At 38.8% G+C, this 21,645-nt stretch overlaps 1 protein-coding gene and 1 long non-coding RNA gene across 4 annotated transcripts in view; both read left to right on the forward strand.

Annotated features, from left to right (window-relative positions):
* The window catches only part of gabrg2 (gamma-aminobutyric acid type A receptor subunit gamma2), a 97,999-nt gene extending 83,626 nt beyond the window's left edge, over window positions 1-14,373 (forward strand). Inside the window, exons 9-10 of the mRNA XM_051878330.1 lie at window positions 6,362-6,385; window positions 11,385-14,373. Coding sequence (XP_051734290.1) covers window positions 6,362-6,385; window positions 11,385-11,666 — 306 coding nt within the window. The 3' untranslated portion in view covers window positions 11,667-14,373. The remainder of the gene's footprint in view (window positions 1-6,361; window positions 6,386-11,384) is intronic.
* On the forward strand, window positions 877-3,701 carry LOC127504019 (uncharacterized). 3 transcript variants are annotated; one of them, XR_007927279.1, is made up of 5 exons: window positions 877-1,044; window positions 2,052-2,349; window positions 2,456-2,528; window positions 3,112-3,197; window positions 3,516-3,701. It is a non-coding gene; the product is annotated as an uncharacterized LOC127504019 (long non-coding RNA). The 3 variants fall into 3 exon arrangements; XR_007927280.1 differs by lacking the exons at window positions 2,456-2,528; window positions 3,112-3,197 and adding an exon at window positions 3,357-3,429 and having other exon boundaries at window positions 3,536-3,701; XR_007927278.1 differs by lacking the exons at window positions 3,112-3,197; window positions 3,516-3,701 and having other exon boundaries at window positions 2,456-2,596.
* Window positions 14,374-21,645: the final 7,272 nt, after the last annotated feature.

The following is a 21,645-nucleotide window of genomic DNA, read 5'->3' on the forward strand; positions in this document are numbered from 1 at the left end:
TACGCAACACGTTTGAGCGTCTGCAAGAACCAATGAGGTTCATTCTCATGTGTTACGCAGCAGGTTTGAGGTTCCACAAGAACCAATGAGGTTCATTCTCATGTTTTACGCAGCAGGTTTGAGGTTCCATAAGATCCAATGAGGTTCATTCTCGTGTGTTACGCAGCACATTTGAGCTTCCACAAGAACCAATGAGGTTCATTCTCATGTGTTACGCAACACGTTTGAGCGTCTGCAAGAACCAATGAGGTTCATTCTCATGTGTTACGCTGCACGTTTGAGCTTCCACAAGAGCCAATGAGGTTCATTCTCATGTGTTACGCAGCAGGTTTGAGGTTCCATAAGATCCAATGAGGTTCATTCTCGTGTGTTATGCAGCACATTTGAGCTTCCACAAGAACCAATGAGGTTCATTCTCATGTGTTACGCAGCACATTTGAGCTTCCACAAGAACCAATGAGGTTCATTCTCATGTGTTACGCTGCACGTTTGAGCTTCCACAAGATCCAATGAGGTTCATTCTCATGTGTTACGCAACACGTTTGAGCGTCTGCAAGAACCAATGAGGTTCATTCTCATGTGTTACGCAGCAGGTTTGAGGTTCCATAAGATCCAATGAGGTTCATTCTCATGTGTTACGCAACACGTTTGAGCGTCTGCAAGAACCAATGAGGTTCATTCTCATGTTTTACGCTGCACGTTTGAGCTTCCACAAGATCCAATGAGGTTCATTCTCATGTGTTACGCAACACGTTTGAGCGTCTGCAAGAACCAATGAGGTTCATTCTCATGTGTTACGCAGCACGTTTGAGCTTCCACAAGAACCAATGAGGTTCATTCTCATGTGTTACGCAGCAGGTTTGAGGTTCCATAAGATCCAATGAGGTTCATTCTCGTGTGTTATGCAGCACATTTGAGCTTCCACAAGAACCAATGAGGTTCATTCTCATGTGTTACGCAGCACATTTGAGCTTCCACAAGAACCAATGAGGTTCATTCTCATGTGTTACGCTGCACGTTTGAGCTTCCACAAGATCCAATGAGGTTCATTCTCATGTGTTACGCAACACGTTTGAGCGTCTGCAAGAACCAATGAGGTTCATTCTCATGTGTTACGCTGCACGTTTGAGCTTCCACAAGAACCAATGAGGTTCATTCTCATGTGTTACGCAGCAGGTTTGAGGTTCCATAAGATCCAATGAGGTTCATTCTCATGTGTTACGCAACACGTTTGAGCGTCTGCAAGAACCAATGAGGTTCATTCTCATGTTTTACGCTGCACGTTTGAGCTTCCACAAGATCCAATGAGGTTCATTCTCATGTGTTACGCAACACGTTTGAGCGTCTGCAAGAACCAATGAGGTTCATTCTCATGTTTTACGCTGCACGTTTGAGCTTCCACAAGATCCAATGAGGTTCATTCTCATGTGTTACGCAACACGTTTGAGCGTCTGCAAGAACCAATGAGGTTCATTCTCATGTGTTACGCTGCACGTTTGAGCTTCCACAAGAACCAATGAGGTTCATTCTCATGTGTTACGCAGCAGGTTTGAGGTTCCATAAGATCCAATGAGGTTCATTCTCATGTGTTACGCAACACGTTTGAGCGTCTGCAAGAACCAATGAGGTTCATTCTCATGTGTTACGCTGCACGTTTGAGCTTCCACAAGAACCAATGAGGTTCATTCTCATGTGTTACGCAGCAGGTTTGAGGTTCCATAAGATCCAATGAGGTTCATTCTCATGTGTTACGCAGCACATTTGAGCTTCCACAAGAACCAATGAGGTTCATTCTCATGTGTTACGCAACACGTTTGAGCGTCTGCAAGAACTAATGAGGTTCATTCTCATGTGTTACGCTGCACGTTTGAGCTTCCACAAGATCCAATGAGGTTCATTCTCATGTGTTACGCAGCACGTTTGAGCTTCCACAAGAACCAATGAGGTTCATTCTCATGTGTTACGCAGCACATTTGAGCTTCCATAAGAACCAATGAGGTTCATTCTCATGTGTTACGCAACACGTTTGAGCGTCTGCAAGAACCAATGAGGTTCATTCTCATGTGTTACGCAGCACGTTTGAGCTTCCACAAGAACCAATGAGGTTCATTCTCATGTGTTACGCAGCAGGTTTGAGGTTCCATAAGATCCAATGAGGTTCATTCTCATGTGTTACGCAGCACGTTTGAGCTTCCACAAGAACCAATGAGGTTCATTCTCATGTGTTACGCAGCACATTTGAGCTTCCACAAGAACCAATGAGGTTCATTCTCATGTGTTACGCAGCACGTTTGAGCTTCCACAAGAACCAATGAGGTTCATTCTCATGTGTTACGCAGCAGGTTTGAGGTTCCATAAGATCCAATGAGGTTCATTCTCATGTGTTACGCAACACGTTTGAGCGTCTGCAAGAACCAATGAGGTTCATTCTCATGTGTTACGCTGCACGTTTGAGCTTCCACAAGATCCAATGAGGTTCATTCTCATGTGTTACGCAGCACGTTTGAGCTTCCACAAGAACCAATGAGGTTCATTCTCATGTGTTACGCAGCACATTTGAGCTTCCACAAGAACCAATGAGGTTCATTCTCATGTGTTACGCAACACGTTTGAGCGTCTGCAAGAACCAATGAGGTTCATTCTCATGTGTTACGCAGCACGTTTGAGCTTCCACAAGATCCAATGAGGTTCATTCTCATGTGTTACGCAGCACGTTTGAGCTTCCACAAGAAACAATGAGGTTCATTCTCATGTGTTACGCAGCAGGTTTGAGGTTCCATAAGATCCAATGAGGTTCATTCTCATGTGTTACGCAGCACGTTTGAGCGTCTGCAAGAACCAATGAGGTTCAATCTCATGTGTTACGCAACACGTTTGAGCGTCTGCAAGAACCAATGAGGTTCATTCTCATGTGTTACGCTGCACGTTTGAGCTTCCACAAGAACCAATGAGGTTCATTCTCATGTGTTACGCAGCAGGTTTGAGGTTACATAAGATCCAATGAGGTTCATTCTCATGTGTTACGCAGCAGGTTTGAGGTTACATAAGATCCAATGAGGTTCATTCTCATGTGTTACGCAGCACGTTTGAGCTTCCACAAGATCCAATGAGGTTCATTCTCATGTGTTACGCAGCACGTTTGAGCTTCCACAAGAACCAATGAGGTTCATTCTCATGTGTTACGCAGCAGGTTTGAGGTTCCATAAGATCCAATGAGGTTCATTCTCATGTGTTACGCAGCACGTTTGAGCGTCTGCAAGAACCAATGAGGTTCATTCTCATGTGTTACGCAACACGTTTGAGCGTCTGCAAGAACCAATGAGGTTCATTCTCATGTGTTACGCTGCACGTTTGAGCTTCCACAAGATCCAATGAGGTTCATTCTCATGTGTTACGCAGCACGTTTGAGCGTCTGCAAGAACCAATGAGGTTCATTCTCATGTGTTACGCTGCACGTTTGAGCTTCCACAAGAACCAATGAGGTTCATTCTCATGTGTTACGCTGCACGTTTGAGCTTCCACAAGATCCAATGAGGTTCATTCTCATGTGTTACGCAGCACGTTTGAGCTTCCACAAGAACCAATGAGGTTCATTCTCATGTGTTACGCAGCAGGTTTGAGGTTCCATAAGATCCAATGAGGTTCATTCTCATGTGTTACGCAGCACATTTGAGCATCTGCAAGAACCAATGAGGTTCATTCTCATGTGTTACGCAACACGTTTGAGCGTCTGCAAGAACCAATGAGGTTCATTCTCATGTGTTACGCAGCAGGTTTGAGGTTCCATAAGATCCAATGAGGTTCATTCTCATGTGTTACGCAGCACATTTGAGCGTCTGCAAGAACCAATGAGGTTCATTCTCATGTGTTACGCAACACGTTTGAGCGTCTGCAAGAACCAATGAGGTTCATTCTCATGTGTTACGCAGCAGGTTTGAGGTTCCATAAGATCCAATGAGGTTCATTCTCATGTGTTACGCAGCACGTTTGAGCGTCTGCAAGAACCAATGAGGTTCATTCTCATGTGTTACGCAGCACGTTTGAGCTTCCACAAGAACCAATGAGGTTTATTCTCATGTGTTACGCAGCAGGTTTGAGGTTCCATAAGATCCAATGAGGTTCATTCTCATGTGTTACGCAGCACGTTTGAGCTTCCATAAGAACCAATGAGGTTCATTCTCATGTGTTACGCAGCACGTTTGAGCTTCCATAAGAACCAATGAGGTTCATTCTCATGTGTTACGCAGCACGTTTGAGCTTCCACAAGAACCAATGAGGTTCATTCTCATGTGTTACGCAGCACGTTTGAGCGTCTGCAAGATCCAATGAGGTTCATTCTCATGTGTTACGCAGCACGTTTGAGCTTCCATAAGAACCAATGAGGTTCATTCTCATGTGTTACGCAGCATGTTTGAGCGACTGCAAGATCCAATGAGGTTCATTCTCATGTGTTACGCAGCACGTTTGAGCTTCCACAAGATCCAATGAGGTTCATTCTCATGTGTTACGCAGCACGTTTGAGCTTCCACAAGATCCAATGAGGTTCATTCTCATGTGTTACGCAGCACGTTTGAGCTTCCACAAGAACCAATGAGGTTCATTCTCATGTGTTACGCAGCAGGTTTGAAGTTCCATAAGATCCAATGAGGTTCATTCTCATGTGTTACGCAGCACGTTTGAGCGTCTGCAAGAACCAATGAGGTTCATTCTCATGTGTTACGCAGCAGGTTTGAGGTTCCATAAGATCCAATGAGGTTCATTCTCATGTGTTACGCAGCACATTTGAGCTTCCACAAGAACCAATGAGGTTCATTCTCATGTGTTACGCAGCAGGTTTGAGCGTCTGCAAGAACCAATGAGGTTCATTCTCATGTGTTACGCAGCAGGTTTGAGCGTCTGCAAGAACCAATGAGGTTCATTCTCATGTGTTACGCAGCAGGTTTGAGCGTCTGCAAGAAGCAATGAGGTTCATTCTCATGTGTTACGCAGCAGGTTTGAGGTTCCATAAGATCCAATGAGGTTCATTCTCATGTGTTACGCAGCACATTTGAGCTTCCACAAGAACCAATGCGGTTCATTCTCATGTGTTACGCAGCACGTTTGAGCGTCTGCAAGAACCAGTGAGGTTCATTCTCATGTGTTATGCAGCACATTTGAGTTTCCACAAGAACCAATGTGGATCATTCATGTGTTTCGCAGAATGCAGCAAAGAGGTACATCGTAGAGGTACATCGTTCTCGTACATCAAGCAGGTTCGGGTGAGCTTCTGTTTATGTTTGCTGATCAATGTTTATATGTGAATAAAAGCTTAAATTTTATTATATAAAGTAATCCAAGTCTCTTCAGAAAATTTGGACTAAACCACTCATTTTATATGGATTAGTTTTACGATATCTTTATGAACTTTTTGAAGTGTCAAAGTTTCAGTTATGTAGACTGTCAATACAGGGACAGAAAGCTCTCATATTTCATCAAAAAAAATCTCCATTTGTGTTCCGAAGATGAACAAAAGTCTTACAGGTTTGGAACGACATGAGGGTGAGTAATTAATGACAGAATTTTCAATTTTAGGTGTACTAACCCTTTAATCCAAATCATTTTAGCAGCAGGTTTGAAGTGCAGCCTTAGATTTTCATCTCAGCATGGTGCTCATATCTGTAGCTTGGGAAGGGTTGATCTCAGTAAATGGGGTGGTTCCACTTTCAGATGATTAAAGGGGTGCCAGAAAAGTCTTATTTAATTTTGGGGTTTAAAATGTTAGGCAGATTAATGAGTCATGATTTTCAAACCACATTTGACAGTTTGGTAACCAGTCAAAGGCACACTCTGAAGAAAAACTCATCAAATAAAATGACAACAAGTTTTGCTGAAGACGTGTTTTGATCTATGCAGAGTGGAAGTGTACCAGTCTCCTCCTCAGGCGATTATGTTCTTCTTTTGTTGTTTGGTAATGATTGTTTGCTACACACATGCCCTTATATGAATAAAGGCCTGAATTGTACTTTACATATATAAGAAATGTCTGTTTCCAAGCTGTAAATTCTGATCGGATGAGCCATGTCAAATAGTACTGTATTTAAGTGTAACTTTGATAGTATTTTAAATTAATCCTTGCACTTTGTAGATGTTTTCTCCTTAGGAATGAGCATTTTTATTCCGTATTTTACAACATGCAGTGAACTTGTTAAGATATGCTGCCTTGCCCCCCTTCCTTCCTCTGTCTATGTATATTTCAGAACCTTTTTTATATTATATTGTATGTCTATTTTATGTTGTTCTTGTTGTTCTTGTTGGTTTGTTTGTATTTGTTTTCTTCTTTTCAATTTTCTAATATTTTTTTTGTTTCCTGTGTGGACAAAAGCTCCTGCGGCTCTTTTCCTCAAAGGTATATTGCTCATGTAAACTTCACTAATCATGCATGTTTCTGCATTCTGCGCAACCACACTGCTCTTGTGTCTGGTCTTTAGATTCACTGCACTAACATCTAGTAAGTTTAGTACTGAACCTCCTGTGCTGTGAAAGGCAGTGGGGCACACTTGCCAGCATACAGACTCTTATTTTACTTAGAACAGCAATGGCTGAAATATTTGCATCTTTCATTTAATTAAAAAGAGGCCGCCTTCCTCCCTCTCTGTGTGCTTGTATATGAGGCTTTAAACCTGACAGAAATAGTCAGCAGAGCCTTAACAGCTTGAAATAGACAACCACGCTGATTACCTTTATCCCAGTTAAATAGCATAAGCCTGATGGCTTTGGAAGATTTAGCCATAGTAATCTTTTAAAAGTCAATGTGCATAGGGCACAGACCTATATTTAACTTTCACTAAGTACCAGAATATAGTTCTCCAGAATTTAGAGGGAATTATATCAATGTGTAACCATTGTATACCTATGGAAGCTTGTTTCTGCCATGAAATAAAAAATAAAAAAGGTAATTGTGACTTTTTATCTCACAATTCTGACTTTTTTTCTCGCAATTGTGAGTTATAAAGTCAGAATTGCGAGTTATAAAGTCAGAATTGCGAGATATAAAGTCAGAATTGCGAGATATAAAGTCAGAATTGCGAGTTATAAAGTCAGAATTGCGAGATATAAAGTCAGAATTGTGAGATATAAAGTCAGAATTGCGAGTTATAAAGTCAGAATTGCGAGATATAAAGTCAGAATTGCGAGTTATAAAGTCAGAATTGCAAGATATAAAGTCAGAATTGCGAGATATAAAGTCAGAATTGCGAGTTATAAAGTCAGAATTGCAAGATATAAAGTCAGAATTGCGAGTTATAAAGTCAGAATTGCGAGTTATTAAGTCAGAATTGCGAGTTATAGTCAGAATTGCGAGACATAAAATCAGAGTTGCGAGTTATAAAGTCAGAATTGCGTGATATAAAGTCAGAATTGTGAGTTATAAAGTCAGAATTGCGTGATATAAAGTCAGAATTGCGAGATATAAAGTCAGGATTCTTGGAAAAAAGTCAGAATTGCAAGTTTATATCTTGTAATTCTGACTTTATAAGACGCAATTGCGAGTTTAAATCTTGCAATTCTGAGAAATAAAGTCAGAATTGTGAGATAAAAAGCCGTAATTACCTTTTTTATTTTTTTATTTCGTGGCGAAAACAAGCATCCATATATACCAAACTATACCAGTGGTTCTCAACTAGTTTTACTTCAGGACCTAGATTTTACACTGGACAACAAGCACTGGGTCTGATTCACTAATAATTTAGCAGATAATTTTGCAGAAAGTACACATTTTTTACACACAGGACAATTCTTCCAAAAAATTCCACCAAATTCACAACGTGTGCATACGCACAAGAATGTGTTATTAACCTCATTCTGTTGTTAATGAATTTGTAGTAAGCTATACTACATGAGTGACTGCAAACCCAAGGTTAGTAATTTGCATCAAACACACCGAAACCATCTCCATATAAGGGCTTTAGGACTTTCCGCACAACCTTTTCTTTACAGCAGGGGTGGGCAAAGAGTTTAGTTCCAACTCTAATCAGACACTCCTGAAAAATCCAACCAAAGTCTTCAGGATTACTTCAGGTAGCTTGATTAGGGTTGGAGCTAAATTCTGATTACGTATTATTATGCTTATTTTTTTTTCATTCTTCTTATTATTATTATTTTCCCTGGGACCCTGTTAGACTTACAACCTATTTTCTGGTCATAGCCAACCAGTTGAGAACCACAGTTAATAGAAAAGCATTTTGAATTAATCACACACACACACACACACGTGCGGGCACACACACACACACACACACACACATATGTAAGCCAGGACAGGCAGTTTCTCTTGAAGGTTGTCGTATTTCATCCAGTTAAAGCTGCCAATTCCTCTGTATTTGTTTCTTTTCACTTGGCAGTCTCTTTGTGCTCTTTGCTTTCCACACGCTTCTGTGAAACCCTTTGAGAAGCGAGTCACATGATCCGTTTTAACACAGCCTCAGGTGGCTCTGTCCTAAATGCTACATAACGTACACCCGGAGAAGCCAGCATGAACTGCTGGTTGTGCTTCGTTTTTCAAAGGGATTTGAAGCACCCCTTCCAGTGCTGGGCAAAATGATTGTGAGTCCAGAAATGTGGATATGTCCCAAATGAGCCTATTTCTCTTGGCTTTGATGGGAAATATTGACAAGCAGGTCTTATAACATCTTGTATTTCAAGTGTATATTTATACATATATTTCAGTACTGCTACTGGCCAAGATACAAAATTGAATGGATATTAATAATTAATTATTTAGCTGTTCCTCTGCATTTTGACACAGTACCCTGTTAAAAAGAGCCATGTATAGTCTTATATGGGAAACGTTGCTGTAGTGACACTTTTTATCCTGCGTCATTTTTTGCCAAGTAAATGATGCAATAATGCTTTATTATTTTTGCACAATACATATACCAGTGCAGTGGTTCCCAAACTGGGGTACGTGAGGTGACAGAGCAGGTACGCAAACAATATGCTGAGTTTTGCCGTTCATTTAATTCTACTCCACCTTAACATTAAAACTGAGAATGTATTTCTAACAGTAAATGCCACATCTAGTGTAATAACGGGAAAATGGTAGTGCCGTAAAAGGTCAAATACATGACATCCAATCAGATTACCTCAACTTTTGCAGTCAAAACTGACTGTATCCAAACAAGCAGCGTGCATATGATAGATTGTGTGCAGAGTATTGCTGCCTTAGCTACATTACTGCCGTTCTAAACAATGTACCTTTGTAAAAGTGGGGATTTAGTGCTTACTAGCATGAAGAACAAATATAGAAACAGAGAGTGCATAGAGATCAATTCAAAACTTAAACTCCTTCGATACTGAAACATACCTGTGTGAGTCCTTCTTGTTTTTAATTTTGATCATATATTATATGAGCAAGAATACAATCTTTCCCAAATATCCACATGATTGCAAATGTGACATTTGATTTTAAACAGTTCAACAAACAAAAAGATAATATTAAGTGACGTACATTTTAAAGGCAGTATATGTTCAATATTGTTTGCTCTATTTTGCTACGAAATAATAGTAGCAGAATGAATGAATGGCTTTGAATGAATCGGGAGAGTCAATGATTCAATGAGCCAATCACAAATACAGCACTGAATGAATGAATTACTTGATGACTCACTCATAAAGACAGTGGGCTCTATCATACACCCGGCGCAATGTCACACCAAGTGTTTTTTGCTAGTTTCTGCCCGACACAGTTTATCATTTTCATGTCCAGCATAAACCGTTGTTTAAATAGCAAATGCACTCGCGCCCATCTGTTTGCCCATGGGCGTGCTGGTCTGAAAATGAGGTGTGTTCAGGCGCATTATTAGCGTGTTGCTATTTTGAGGCAACTGAAAACAACGCAATATTTTTTTGTTATTTAAAGGGCGCGTTAGTAATATACGCCTATAGGCGGGTGCATGTATTCTGCCATGTAAATATAGCGAATCCACCATGGTGCAAGCGCACCTGGCTTTTACAGGCAATGGGAGGTGAGACTCTGGTCTATTGCATGTTACGCCCAAAACACACCCATGACTCATTAAGAGACTAGGTACAACTCTTTTAGACCTAGCAAAAGTGGATTCGGACACGCCCTAAGTGCACCTGCGCCATGTGCTTCAGACCATGTGCTTAGATCTTTAAAATCAGGCCCAGTGACTTGCTGCAAAGTATTGGCGGTTTTAGTTTAATATTTAAAAGTATTACTTTGTTTTTTACCATAATTTCATGTTTCTCTATTAAACATTTATATTTACTGTAAAACTATTGGCCTTATCGTACCCCTGGCGCAATGCGACACCAGGCATGACTCAAGTGTTTTTTTGCTAGTTTCAGCCCAAAACAGTTAGCATTTTCACGTCCAGCACTGCGTTGTTTAAATAGCAAATGCACTCATGGACATTTGTTCGTCCATGGGCGTGCTAGTCTGAAAATGATGTGTGTTCAGGTGCGTTGTTGGCGTGTTGCTATTTTAAGGCAACTGAAAACGACTGCGCCATTGACCAACAAAAACATGGTCTAAAGTCAATGCCGCAGTATTTTTATTTATTTATTTTTTATTTTATTTTATTTTTTTATTATTTAAAGGGCGCGTTAGTAATATGCTCCTATAAGCGGGTACACAACCCGCCTTAAAATAGGGCCCAATAGCTCATAACATTATTTATGCCATTGTAATTAAATTCATGCCACTGAGCAGCATTAAGTGACAATATTTGCCCTTTAAATTATTCTTCAGGTGCATTTTTTTTTTTTTACCTTTATAAAGGCAAAGTTTTTCTAACCCTATTAAATGTATGTAATGTTTTGTCAAATTCTAAAAAAATTCCATTAATTTAACTATTAATATAATAAATAAAGCAATATATTAAAGAAAATCAATAATTTAATCAAATGAAATTATATCAACAAAAGCCATTTTGCACTGCAGTGATACAAGTCGCATCTACAGTAGATGTATTTACACACTGTTTAATGGAAAAGGTGTGAATGCAGTCGAAGTGGAAGAAAGGGGGTATAAGCTGAAGGATGTTAAATGCCACAGCGGATATGCCACTCTAAAAAAAATTGGGAACCACTGTACTAGTGTAATATAATCATTGAACAACAATATAAAAAATTTAACAGACAGATAAATGTATATTGAACAGCCATAATATTAATTGAGTATTCATTCAAGTAGTAAGTAAAAAAAAAACCAAAAGCTCTTTTACAGACAAATAATGCAGTCACAAATCAATGAATACATTCCACCCACAAAATTAGGGGCAAAGCACTTATTGACAGACCTTTAAATGCAGACACTAACAGCTGGTCAAGATGTCCCGTGTATTTGATGTGACCCTTGCTAATTATATGTTTTCTTCTAAAAGCAGGCCCCCACTGTGGACATCCGCCCGCGTTCAGCCACTGCCATCCAGATGAACAACGCCACCCACATGCAGGAGCGGGACGAGGAATACGGTTATGAATGTCTGGATGGGAAGGACTGCACCAGCTTCTTCTGCTGCTTTGAGGACTGTCGCTCAGGAGCGTGGCGGCACGGCCGTTTACACATCCGTGTTGCTAAGATAGACTCTTATGCCCGCATTTTCTTTCCTACTGCATTTGGTCTATTCAATGTAGTTTACTGGTTTTCCTATCTCTATCTTTAAAATATATACATATATATATATAGGCCTATATAAAGGCTGGCCTTATTTTATGTTACAGATTCCAGCAAGACCCTTTCTTGGAAATGGGAACCCACTGAAAACATTAAGTTGCATTGTGTTGTTGTTGTTGTTGTTTTTCCGGTCTATGTTATGTGCAATTTTTTAAACTTATTTATTTATTTATTAGTTTGTTTTACAGTTTACAATTTTTTGTGCATTCATGTAATATGTGAATTGTTGGTTTGTCTATGTTTACATCTTTTTTTCTAGAAAGTATATCTTGTGCATAAAGCAAAAGTTGTAGCAAAAAAAAAGAAAAAAAGAAAAAAAAAGAAACAGAAGGGGCAGAGAGTGGAAACCTGCATCTGTAAGATTTTTCATCCAGAATTGGTTGGGCAAAAAGCAGAAAATATGAGTACTGCATGCCTACATGCTCTTTTAGGCCCCTTAAGAGTAAGCACTAACAAGATTTTGAGACACTTTATCCAAATGCATGGCTGTCAGGCCTATATGAGGTAAAAGCAATCAATCAAGTATTAACAAATGTGTCCTATAGCATTTTATTATTTGTGCATTCTAAAGATCAAATGTAAAAATGTAAGTGTTTGAAAAGAGTTTTTTTTCATGCGTGGTCACGGCTGGTAAAATGTTTGGTCACCTGTACAAATGTTGTAAATAATGAATACTGTATAATGCATGCACCTTTTAGGCCAAAATTAGCAAAAGTCTTTTATTATCATCAACTGATAAAAGGCAAAAAAAAAAAAAAAAAAAAAAAAAAAGGGTCAGGAAAGCTTAACTTGAACAGTACAGCTACATTTATCATTTATGGCCACTTCTAGATGTCTGTCATTTATAAATGCACAATGATATTGTTATATGTAAAAGTACTGTTTTCAATTTTTGCATCCTTTTGGGTATCAGTATGAGCCTCCTATCCATCCTTGGATAGCTGTGGTATATACCCACAGAATAAATATTAACCAGAAGTTAGTCCAGCTCATCTTTCAGTTGATGGGGTGAGTATACTGTAGTCTACTATAGTCATATTCTTTCCCTGTTATTATTATTATTATTATTTTGTTTTGTTTAACCAAATTAACTATAGAACTAAGATGGTATAAAACAACTCAAGTTTTCCTTTACTAGCACTGTCTTAGGTTTTCCAGAAACAATGTCAAACAAACTGCAAAATGTCTACATGCATTTCTTTTTTCATGTATTCATTTATGTTGCAAATTAATAAATTGGGCTTAAACATAGGATGACATTTCAGTTAACAAGAAAAAACTTATTTCACTGAATTTAGTAGATAATCTGTAGATTGATACGTTACTGTGTGTTATTTGTTAGCAAATGACATGCATGCATGTATTAAATAGTATCTTTATAACATTAACATGCATACATGGGAAACAAATAAATTACAACATCATTAATAAAATGTAAAATATGTAAGCACAACCCACTTTCTATTTTAATAAACCATTAACTTCAGAAATCTCACCCCAGATTGATAACTATGCTTCTGAGTACATAAATATGTTTGGTGTTGGGCACCACTGTTTAAGCGTTATCACGGGGGGGAAAGAAGAAGAAAAAATATATAAACACCAAAACTAATGCAACTAAAAACACTGTGGACAAAAATCTCAGAATTGCCAAAGTGTTGGGGTATAATCAGATATTTAGATAATTTTGTTTTTCACTGCTGCATTAAAAATTAATATTTTGTTTTTCTTCCAAATAACTGAACATGAGCAACTGTTTGGTAGCAAAAATAACAGATAAACAAACATTTCTGGTTACATACAGTAATACATAATTTACAGTAACAGAAATATATACAGTTTGATTTCCAATCCCTATGCATTTTTGACCTTCCAGCTGAACAAACCAGCACACTGTATGGTTTTGTATTTTGTGGATATATATGCATCTAGATAGTTTTGAATCATACGCGTGGGCATGTTTAATTTTTGATTAGTTTATACTCATTAAAATTAGGTGTCAGGAGTATCTTGAGAAATATGAACACTATTATCAACCCTTTACAGAATAGGTTTGCTGTTTGTATGCCATCTACACTCGTATCAGAAATCTACTCACTTTGCTCCTAATATTTTCACCTAGCCATGAGAAATGTACTGTTTATTATTTATTGTAGATTGATATGGATGTCGCAATGTAAGAGGAGCTGTGGAACAGAGGAAGCTCCAGTCTCTTGTAGATGGGTTCAAGATAATAATGCAGGCATACACTGAGATATGAAGCTTTACTGACTTTTATTTTCCAGAGCTTATGTGGTTAGGAACACCATGTGTTACAGCTTGCTTCACACTCTTGTTTACACACTCTCTCTCTTGCACATGCTTCTCCCACACATACGACAACCACGCATGTGTTTGCGTGCCAGTTCCCCATCCTTATCAATAACATCAGTTACATCACTCAGAAGTACATCCATGAACAGTAACCAAATTACACAATTTACATAAACATAAAAAAAATCATGCAAATATACATCTCACATTTTCCCCCCTTAGAAAAAAAAAAATGTCCTCATTTCAAATATACAGAGAACAAATAAATCTCACATTTTGAAATGTCACAGAGTTAACAAGACGTATAAGAGATATATAACATACCATAACAGGCAAAATCAAACAGCTTGTAACCATTGTACAAAATAAACATGTTTTCATCACCTCTCGTGTGTTTTGTTTTGTTCTTCAAGTAGGTGGATACATGTGAACTACCCAGACAATCATCAAGCTCTTCACACTTTTTAGTTAAATACGGCTTACATTACTTCAGAGTTCCTACTGGTGGTGCGGATGCAACCAAGAAAATGGCCCTATGGGGAAATTTAGGTGACCGCCCTGGTGGCTAGTTATTGTATCTGAGTTCCTATAACTACCCGGTGCAAAAGCCACTATTAAGTACTTCTGCCTTGGGAGCAGCACATAGTACACTAAAAATAACACAGTGATATGACCTGTTGAGTACTCCTGCCCTGAGAGCAGTGCATAGCATACTAAAAATTAACAGTGATATTAACCTGAGTACTCCTGCCCTGAGAGTAGCACATAGTACATTAAAAATAACAATGATATGAACCTATTCAGTACTTCTGCCCTAAGAACAGCATGCAGTACACAAAAAATAACACAGTAATATGAACATATTGAGTATTCCTGCCCTGAGAGCAGCACACACTATACGAAAAATAACACAGTGATATGATCCTATTCAATACTCCTACCCTGAGAGCAGCGTATAGTACAGTAAATTAACACAGTGATATGAACTTATTGAGTACTCCTGCCCTGAGAGCAGCACATAGTATGCTAAAAATAACAGCTGTATGAACCTATTGAGTACCCTTGCTCTGAGAGCAGCTCACAGTACACTAAAAGTAAGTGATATGAACCTATTAAGTACTCCTGTCCTGAGAGCAGCACACACTACACTAAAAATAACAGTGTTATGAGCCTATTCAATACTCCTTCCCCTGAGAGCAGCATATAGTACAGTAAAATAACACAGTGATATGAACCTATTGAATACTCCTGCCCTAAGAACAGCACACAGAACACTAAAAATAGCACAGTAATATCAACATATTGAGTACTCCTGCCCTGAGAGCAGCACACACTATACTAAAAAAACACAGTGATATGAGTGTATTGAATACTCCTGCCCTGAGAGCAGCACATAGTACAGTAAAATAACACAGTGATATGAACCTATTGAATACTCTGCTCTAAGAACAGCACGCAGTACACTAAAAATAACACAATTATAGGAACATATTGAGTACTCCTGCACTGAGAGCAGCACACACTACACTCAAAATAACACAGTGATATGAGCCTGTTCAATACTCCTGCCCTGAGAGCAGCGGATAGTACAGTAAAATAACACAGTGATATGAACCTATTGAGTACTCCTGCCCTGAAAGCACATAGTATGCTAAAAATAACAGTGATATGAACCTATTCAGTACTCCTGCCTTGAGAGCAGCGTAAAGTACAGAAAAATAACACAGTGATATGAACCTATTGAATACTCCTGCCCTAAGAACAGCACACAGAACACTAAAAATAACACAGTAATATCAACATATTGAGTACTCCTGCCCTGAGAGCAGCACACACTATACTAAAAAAACACAGTGAAATGAGCGTATTGAATACTCCTGCCCTGAGAGCAGCACATAGTACAGTAAAATAACAGTGATATGAACCTATTGAATACTCTGCTCTAAGAACAGCACACTAAAAATAACACAATTATAGGAACATATTGAGTACTCCTGCCCTAAGAGCAGCACACACTACACTCAAAATAACACAGTGATATGAGCCTGTTCAATACTCCTGCCCTGAGAGCAACGGATAGTACAGAAAAATAACACAGTGATATGAACCTATAGAGTACCCTTGCCTTGCTCTGAGAGCAGCTCACAGTACACTATATATAAATAACAGTGGAATGAACCTATTGAGTACTCCAGCCCTGAGACCAGCACATAGTACACTAAAAAAAAAAACAGTGATATGAACCTATTCAGTACTCCTGCCCTGAAAGTAACACACACTATACTAAAAATAACATACTGATATAAGCCTATTGAGTACTTCTGCCCTTAGAGCAGCACATAGTACACAAAAAATAACATAGCAATATGAATATATTCAGTACTCCTGCCCTGAGAGCAGCGTATTGTACAATAAAAATAACATAGTGATATGAACCTATTGAGTATTCCTGCCCTGAGTGCAGCATATAGTACACTAAAAATTAACACAGTAATATGAACCTATTGAGTACTCCTGCCCTGAGCGCAGCACATAGTACAATAAAAAAAACACAGTGATATGAACCTATTGAGTATTCCTGTCCTGCCCTGAGCACAGTGCATAATACACTAAAAACCTATTGAGTAGTACTCCCCTGAGAGCAGCACATAGTACAGTAAAAATAATATTGATATGCACCTATTGAGTACTCAAGCCCTGAAAGCAGCGCTAGGGCGGGTGATGTAAAATTTTGACTGATGAAATGTTGCAGAAAATTGAACGAGTTCTGTGGTCACATATCGGCTTCACAGACAGCAGGGAAGCATTGGAAAAGCATGTTTTACCCCAAGTTAGCTCATGAGAAGCTTTAGTCTGCGCAACTGATGAAGCAGTCAAATCAAAATGCATACGATACGACATTTAAACGATGATTATTAGTTCTGTTCATATTTAATGTATGTAGTGTGAATGTCATTTTTGTATTACAAGTGTTGTTCATATCTTGAAATGCAGTTGAAGATGTCCCATAAGAGAGGCAGGTAGTGATTATGTCTGTTGTATGATTGCTTCAAACAGAAGGTAAAGTGTTAACTTCAAGTCAAGACATGTAGTATAGTGTGATTTATACTGAAGATGCTACATAAACATTAGAGGCTGTTACATTTTGACAAAATATATAGTAATTTCACTTACCTTGCAATAAATGTGTTCTCCCATGAACAGTCAATAATGTATCTGTCTGAAGTATTGCTCCACATTTCCAAATGTCTTGACGCCGCCTTTGCTTCATTTTCATTGGTTGAATCTGTAAACCAATTATTTTCCTTTCTGCCCTCAAAATATTTTAAAGTAAAAATCTCACCTGCTAGTTGAAAAGCTTGCTGGTTTTGGTATACAGCACTCTCAGAGAAAAACAATTTGAAGATACTCATCTGAAAGTTTGAGTCAGCAGGACTCATCTGCGGTGCAGGTATCTGGTCACTGTCAAAAAAAAAAAAAAAATCAGGAGCAACTACATTATTACATTAGCAATCACTAATACTAATATTGCCCACTTGTAACAAAAAAAAAAAAAACATGATTTTTGTAGTCATAGATGCACTTTGTATTTATTATGATACAGTACAAAAATGACTTTGTTTTAGAAACTAAATTATTATAATTTAGCACATTATAAACATAGTTTGAGCAAATATACATGAAAACAGCATTTCACATTTCACATCATGTTACAGAGGAAACACTCATTTTACTTTTATATTGTATTGTTTTATATTATTTTATAGAGCATAAAAACATCCTTGCTTCAGACATAGATGCAATGAAAGGTTGCCTATCTGCCTATATTTCGTATTTCAACATGTTTTACTCTGGCAGTATAGTTTGGGAAAAGCTCAACAAGTAAATTGTGTACAAGTTTATGTAAAAATAACATGTTAACTAATATAAGTAAGAATGAATGACTTACTCGTCAGAAATGTTATCCTCCGCTGGATCAAGCCATGCTTTGCATTGCGTTGTTTTTCTGAAGTAAATTCTATCTTATTCCTTACAGTGTGTCTTCCAAAAATGATGAAAAGCAGATGAACCTGATTAAGCTTTATGCTTTGTTTATCAAGGTGATGGGGGCCATTTACATGTTCACAAACCACAGAGGGTTAACCACAGATGTCGCTCCGTGGCCACCATTGCAGCAAGAGAGTGGCCGAAGCCATTTGCTGCCTGCTTGGTGGCAGGAAGGGTGAGGTCTTTGGTGCGGCAGAGCTCCAAGGCTGCATTTAGAGACACCCTCCCTTGATGTAGGTCCTTCAATAAGTCGGCTTGGTAGGCACCATGGTGTGCAAAGCACCACCAGCCTGGCCCATGGGCAGAATGTGGTTTGATATCAACACCTCACTGTAGAGATTGGGAGGAAATAGAAGGCTCATGGAAGAAGAGTGTTTATAATAACCTGCAAAAATCGCTTATTTAATCTTCTAAATTAATTCTGGCCGTGGCGTGGGTCATCACGTCCACCAACTCCTCGTTACGTGGGGGAAAGGAGGAAATGGGCTCACTTAAAACATCCGTCTCAACTCCCGTCATGTCTAGACATCTCCTCAGAGCTAGACCAGGCCAACAATATGCTCTTTGCCGGATTGGAAGAGGCCGCCAAGTGTAACTTCAATTGGTAAGCCACCCCTTCGAACGCAAATCTCAAGAATGGTCTGTGATGAGGGGCTATCTGGATACGAAAGTATGCGTCCTTCAGATCCAATGATAAAAAACAATCCTCTGGGCAAATCTGCCAAATCTGGCATTCTAACCAGCCATTTTAGGGTGCAGTTCAGACATCTCAAAGATCCACAATCGTGGCACGTCATTTTGTAACAAATGTCGTTTAAATTTGCTCTTTTAATGAGTGAAACTTGCTCTTTGAAGAGTCACCGGATAGCCGCAGGGGAGAAGCGCCGATTCAGCTGCGGTTGCTGAAGTGCCGTTAATCCACTGCTTGAGGCTTGTTTCAACTGCAAACAGTAAGGCCTCTATCTTCTTCTTCTTAGGAGTCAGCGAGGAGATGATCTTTATACTTGAAGGAGAAAAATTTGGATGAAAATGGCATTTAGCGCAACTTAAATAGGCAGTTGGCTTCAATATTCTGAGAAAAACTGAGTTTTCCCCATACACATCAGTTACTGATGCAATGCGAGTGAGTCATATCAAAAGGGAAATCACGTTGTAAACAGACACATTTGCAGAGCGGTTGAACTTACGTGACACGAATATAATAACAAGATCGCTTTAAGTCAACCATTACTTTTTCCTTATTTTCCTTTTCTGTTTCTTTTGTGGGTTGAGTTCCTGCTCTGTTTCTCTCATTTCTTCATCCTCTCTGATTCAGCATCTTTATAGCTTCTGCAAATGTGATCTTATTGTGAGTTCTTATCTGTTGTATTTCCATTTTCATCACTTCACATCCCCCTTAAGCCACACTGTGATTTCCGCCACAATTACAACATTTTGGTGGTTCTTTGCCTATATTTATGATCTTCTCCACATCTGCCACATCTCCTTCTGCCTTTTCATATCTTGCTGTATGTCCAAATCTTTGGCAGTTGTAACACCTTGTTGGCTTTGGTATATACTTTCATTTTTTACATTATAACTCAAAAAGCCTAGAGTCATTTTTTTTTGTGGAGCATTTCCTCCTCAAGATCAAGCACAACATATTCACTATCTTTCCTCACTCCATCTCAAGATTTCTGTCTCTGCCGAGCACCTTTCAGAATTACTCCTTTTAGGTTTGATTTAATTTCCTCCATTTGGTACTCCCAAAATCAATCCTTACTGCATTTATTTCTTCTTTCAATATGACGTACTTTAAATCACCCTATTTCTTTTATCCTGCCAGCCCTTTCCCTCTGTTCTTCGTTTCTACAAACAATCAGTAAATTTCCATCTGTCAAATCCTGTCAAGTCCAAACCTTCTTTATCTCTCTCTTCTATTCCTCCTCCATAACTTCCACTACTCCTGATTTTCTTTGCACTGGTCCCTGCAAAATTATTTACTCTTTTCTCCCTCATTCTCCCACTTCCTTGGCTTATTTCCATGCTTTCATCCCCATTCTGGTCCATTCACAACACAGCTGTTCTTACCCACCACTTCTTTCTTCATTTTATTTGATTTCCCCATTCTTGTTCGTTCTCTGCGTTTCTGACCTCCAGTTGATAAACATGCCTTTCTTCTAAGATCGTTGGTCAGATTTTCATGAATTTTTTAGTTTTAATCATATAATTCGATCAGCTTTGATCGCCAAGCGGAATATGTGCCTGGTAGCAAAATACATACAGCATGAGAGAGGAAACTAAGCTGTACCCCCTCATTCACTATTCACTACATTACTCCACTAATATAGTCCACTTGAAGGAGTGAATGAAAACGAGTGAGTAAATTCGGACACTGAGTGCCCCAGAAGGGCTGCCGCTTTTGCATAGTCTGTGCATGCTGTTTAATAATCATTTGAAACTTAGCAAACTGGCAACTCCAGTAGCAATGAAAATATTATCTTGAACTCTATCATGGAAACTAGAATGGATAAACCTTAATTATATAACTTAACAATCAATTAAAAAGGAATTTATACCTGTATGATATTACGCTGTACCCACATTGGACCAATGGTTTGGAAAATGGATGGATGGATGATTCAGCTGGGGGCGCAATTCATTCGGCACGACCCTCACAGTGCATTATGGGTATTATCTAGTTGTTGAGTGTGCATTATTTGTACACTCATTATTGCGGTGCATTTTGGGATTGAATGAGTGCACTCGATAACGCCCACTATGGTTTATGACAACACTAAAAGTGGCTGTCCCTTCAAATAGTGCCCTATTTAAGTGTGTTGGGGCGAATTCGTACACAGCTTCTAGTCTGTTCAAATGAACTGGAGGCACTACTTCCTTGCTGGCTTTTATACTCCCTAGTGGCTCCATAGCGCCCCCAGGTGGTGTGTAGTAAAAATAAAACCTAACATATGTAGCATATATTGGAGAGTAACATTGGAAATTGTGTTGCTTTCATATGAAATGAAGGTAAGTAAATATCTGCCCAGTCTGAGTGTTTTGGGGGTTGGGTCGGGCTTTAGAAGAAGGTACACAGTGTCAGGTAAAGAGACAATACCTCACGAAAACAAATACAAAGCACTTGCCCTCACTGTAGAGGCACATTCATAGCACCACAACCTGCTCTAATCCCTTTGGCTAGAGTTGCTGACACTGGCTAACCCTTTAGAATAGGCCCTCTGTTATGGTGTGGGAAGGGTGCTGCATCTTACCCAACCAGTCCATGTGCAGTAACACCATTGCTCTAAGCTGTTGTGGCATACCTGCCCTCACTGTTATTCAGAAGACAATCCATATCTACCACTAACCCACATCGGTGAGAGGAACCAGGTAAGTGGATTTTTTATATATTTAATTGTTTTCAGGTGAATATGTGTTTAGAAATGTATTAGTCTTTTACATGCCATAATAATATTTGCACTCTGAAAAAATAATGCAACTACAACAAATTAATTTTTCCCCCTGAGTTACTTACCAAATTTTGAGGTTATTTTTTATATCAAAATCTACTTTTTTTAAATGAAATTTTAAATCACAGTATTTTGAGTAAAGCCATTTATTTCACATGA

Source organism: Ctenopharyngodon idella, chromosome 21, assembly GCF_019924925.1.
Source record: "Ctenopharyngodon idella isolate HZGC_01 chromosome 21, HZGC01, whole genome shotgun sequence".
Classification (NCBI taxonomy): Eukaryota; Metazoa; Chordata; class Actinopteri; order Cypriniformes; family Xenocyprididae; genus Ctenopharyngodon; species Ctenopharyngodon idella.